Source organism: Physeter macrocephalus, chromosome 21, assembly GCF_002837175.3.
Source record: "Physeter macrocephalus isolate SW-GA chromosome 21, ASM283717v5, whole genome shotgun sequence".
In the NCBI taxonomy this organism is placed as follows: Eukaryota; Metazoa; Chordata; class Mammalia; order Artiodactyla; family Physeteridae; genus Physeter; species Physeter macrocephalus.
The window spans coordinates 8,755,416-8,758,544 of NC_041234.1; the positions used below are offsets into that span (position 1 = coordinate 8,755,416).

The 3,129-nt window shown below is 36.7% G+C and overlaps 1 protein-coding gene across 4 annotated transcripts in view; it reads left to right on the top strand.

The window, feature by feature from the left end:
* Positions 1-3,129, top strand: part of POLA1 (DNA polymerase alpha 1, catalytic subunit) — a 299,996-nt gene that overhangs the window by 116,938 nt on the left and 179,929 nt on the right. For all 4 annotated transcript variants that reach the window (XM_007107041.4, XM_007107040.4, XM_028482923.2 and 1 more), the window contains 3 exons: positions 527-559; positions 1,297-1,389; positions 2,622-2,827. In XM_007107041.4, the coding sequence (XP_007107103.2) occupies positions 527-559; positions 1,297-1,389; positions 2,622-2,827 (332 nt within the window). The remainder of the gene's footprint in view (positions 1-526; positions 560-1,296; positions 1,390-2,621; positions 2,828-3,129) is intronic.

Below are 3,129 nucleotides of genomic sequence, written 5' to 3' on the forward strand. Positions count from 1 at the left end.
CGGCACGTGGGATCCTCCCGGACCGGGGCACGAACCCGCGTCCCCTGCATCGGCAGGCGGACTCTCAACCGCTGCGCCACCGGGGAAGCCCCTAACTTTTTAAATTAAGATCCTGAATACCCTAAGAATTGCTAGATTTGAAATGCTTGGTCAAGCTCTTTTTTTAGCCATGTAGTTCTATTTAAATATTGATAGCAAGAATAGTTTGCCTTTATGCCATATTATAACAGGATATTTTATTCATATTTATTAAAGATAGATCTTTACGTAGATCTGCTTACATAGATCTTACATAGATCTTTACAGCAAATCTGCTCACGTATCTCTGTCTGAGAGTCAGTGTAGAGGCAAACTGATTTTTAGATTACGTTGATGATGTTGTTTTGAGGGTTGTAGTTCGAAAACCATCAAGAGCTTTAAAAATATATGGGAATGACAAATAATTGGGTTACCTATCTCTGTCAGCATATATTTAGGTTTTTGTAATTATATAATGCATTAATCTTGACTTTTTTATTTCATTTAGATTTTGATGCATACAAAAGAGATGGTACAGAAGGTAATGCTGAGCATTTTCATCATACAGTGATTCTTAGATATCATACCTGGTGACGTTTTTGTATTCAAGGAAAATTGTAACCCAGACTGGAAATGGCTTCTTAGGATGCCTAGTTTATGTTTATAATCCCTCCTAATGGATTATAGCCTTTTTCTTTTACTAACACTGATATGATCTAGCCGCTGCTTGAAGCCTGTATGTGAGTGTTTCTAGCAAATTAGTAACAGTGCTAATTAGAGCTTACTTCCAGGCCTTTATACTGTATGTGTTCTAGTGTTGTTTGTTATGACTGATTTTTTTGACACTTCATATTCTACTAAATACTGTTTGAAACTGTTAAGAATTTAATATGGATTTGTGCCCCTGAATTGAAAAAACCCATTTTGTTTCTGCTTCATAAATTGCCATGACCACTGAGCATGTGGGACAGTGGGTATATATAGACCCCCCTTTCCTAGTCTCTTATCTTTTTGAAACTAGATACTTCCCCTGCCACTCCACTCTCTGTTATAAGAAAATTAGGGAGATTTTCTTAATGTGGCAGTGCTCGCCTTTCTGGTTTATTGGGGCTTAGTCTTTGATTGTGCAGTGACAATATGGTTAAGAAGAAACGTAAACTCTTGAAAAATTATCCAGAGCCTGTAGTTTCTATAGTATGGAAAGTCTTGAGTTTCACTGGGTGCGTGTTGGTCACAGTGTTTTTGTTGTTAACTTTTGTAATGTTTGCTTTTCATTAGATGAATCTTGAAGTTATTTATGGAGATACGGATTCAATTATGATCAACACCAATAGCACCAGTTTGGAAGAAGTGTTTAAATTGGGAAACAAGGTGAGATAATTTAATAAAATTATCTGTTTTAACCTGCTTTTGTGAATTCTGTTTCTAACATGGAACTTCGTAAATTCCAGTTTCTGTACATCTGTGTCCTTCTGAAAATAATAATAAACTTAGTGCCTTCGATTCTTCATCCTCTGTTATATTTCTTAACCTCTACTCCAGTTGTTTGTTTTGAGGGCAAAATTCAAAGGAAATTGGTTTTTCCTTAAGTGATGGATATGTTATACCTTTGAAAACAGTCTAAGTTTAGTAAGTTTAAGATGTGACCACATCAGTACCTATCACATTGTCGTTCATTAGGAGAACTATGTCTCTAGTAGTATTGAGATGCATTTTATACAGTGATAGATATGGATAAGTACCTACCAACATATATGCATATATCTATAATTTTTACAGGAGTACTTAAAATATATTTGAAAAGTCAAAGGGACATTTACAAGTAATCATTTGTAGCCTCCTAATTACAGTTCACAATTAGCAAGTGCTTTTTGAGCACTTGTTATGTTAAGATATTGTCCCAGTAAACTAAAACTAAGGTACCATCTTACAAGCTAACAGCTTCCTGCCTTTCCCCCCTAAAATGCTTGAAATTTGAACTGTAGTCTTTACTTAAGAGCAAGCTTGGCATATTGTACTCATTGGACCTTGAAAAGTTGTGCATTTTCCCTAGAGGTGATGGTCTGTGCCATGACCCTATCAATAAAGAGCAGGTGGCTGTTTCATTTATTTGTTCAGCAGGTAGTTATTTGCTTAAAGTCAAGGTGCTATGGGAGGTACAGGGAGATCTTAGACATTATTTTAATAGTCAAAGTTTTACTGGCCATGTATCTAGTTGTTGAACTATCTAATCTCTGATTCAGTAGTTTGAAGGTAAGTACTTACGCATTTAGTTTTTAGATTCCAAAAAGAGTATTTCATAATCTTCATAAATTTCCTGGGGCTGACACTGCCAATTTTGTCTTTTGGTTGAGTGGGATGATATAGTTATATTATTGTCTCTTTCTTTGTTTATCTTTTTATCTGTTTTTGTCCCTGTGCTTTTTCAAAGTTCTTGCATCATACCAAACATAATATCGTGTTCTATATAACCTGAAAAAATGCCTTCTAGTCTTATGTGACTTCTAGTTTTGTTTAGGTGAACTCTTGGGAATTTGTAGCGTGTTCATCTTCTCCCTATTAGATGTTTGAGAAGCTAGCATTAATGGTTGAAATTTTCACAGGTGAAAAGTGAAGTGAATAAGTTGTATAAACTACTTGAAATAGACATTGATGGTATTTTCAAGTCCCTGCTACTGCTGAAGAAAAAGAAGTACGCTGCTCTGGTTGTTGAGCCAACATTGGATGGGAATTACGTCACCAAACAGGAGGTGAAAGGATTAGATATAGTTAGAAGAGATTGGTGTGATCTTGCTAAAGACACTGGAAAGTGAGTTCAGTTTTCATTTTTGCTTTTGTTGTTTGTTTTTTAAAAAAATTGAAGCATTAACGGTGTGGAGAACACTTTGATTCTGCCAAGCACAAGGACACGACTTCTTTTTTGTTATTGTTATCATTGCATATTAACAGTTCTTACTGATTTGGAGTGGAATTTTACAGATGGGTTAAAACTTAGAAAAAGCTGGGCTTCCCTGGTGGCGCAGTGGTTGAGAGTCCGCCTGCCGATGCAGGGGACGTGGGTTCGTGCCCCGGTCCGGGAGGATCCCACGTGCCGCGGAGCGGCTGGGCCCG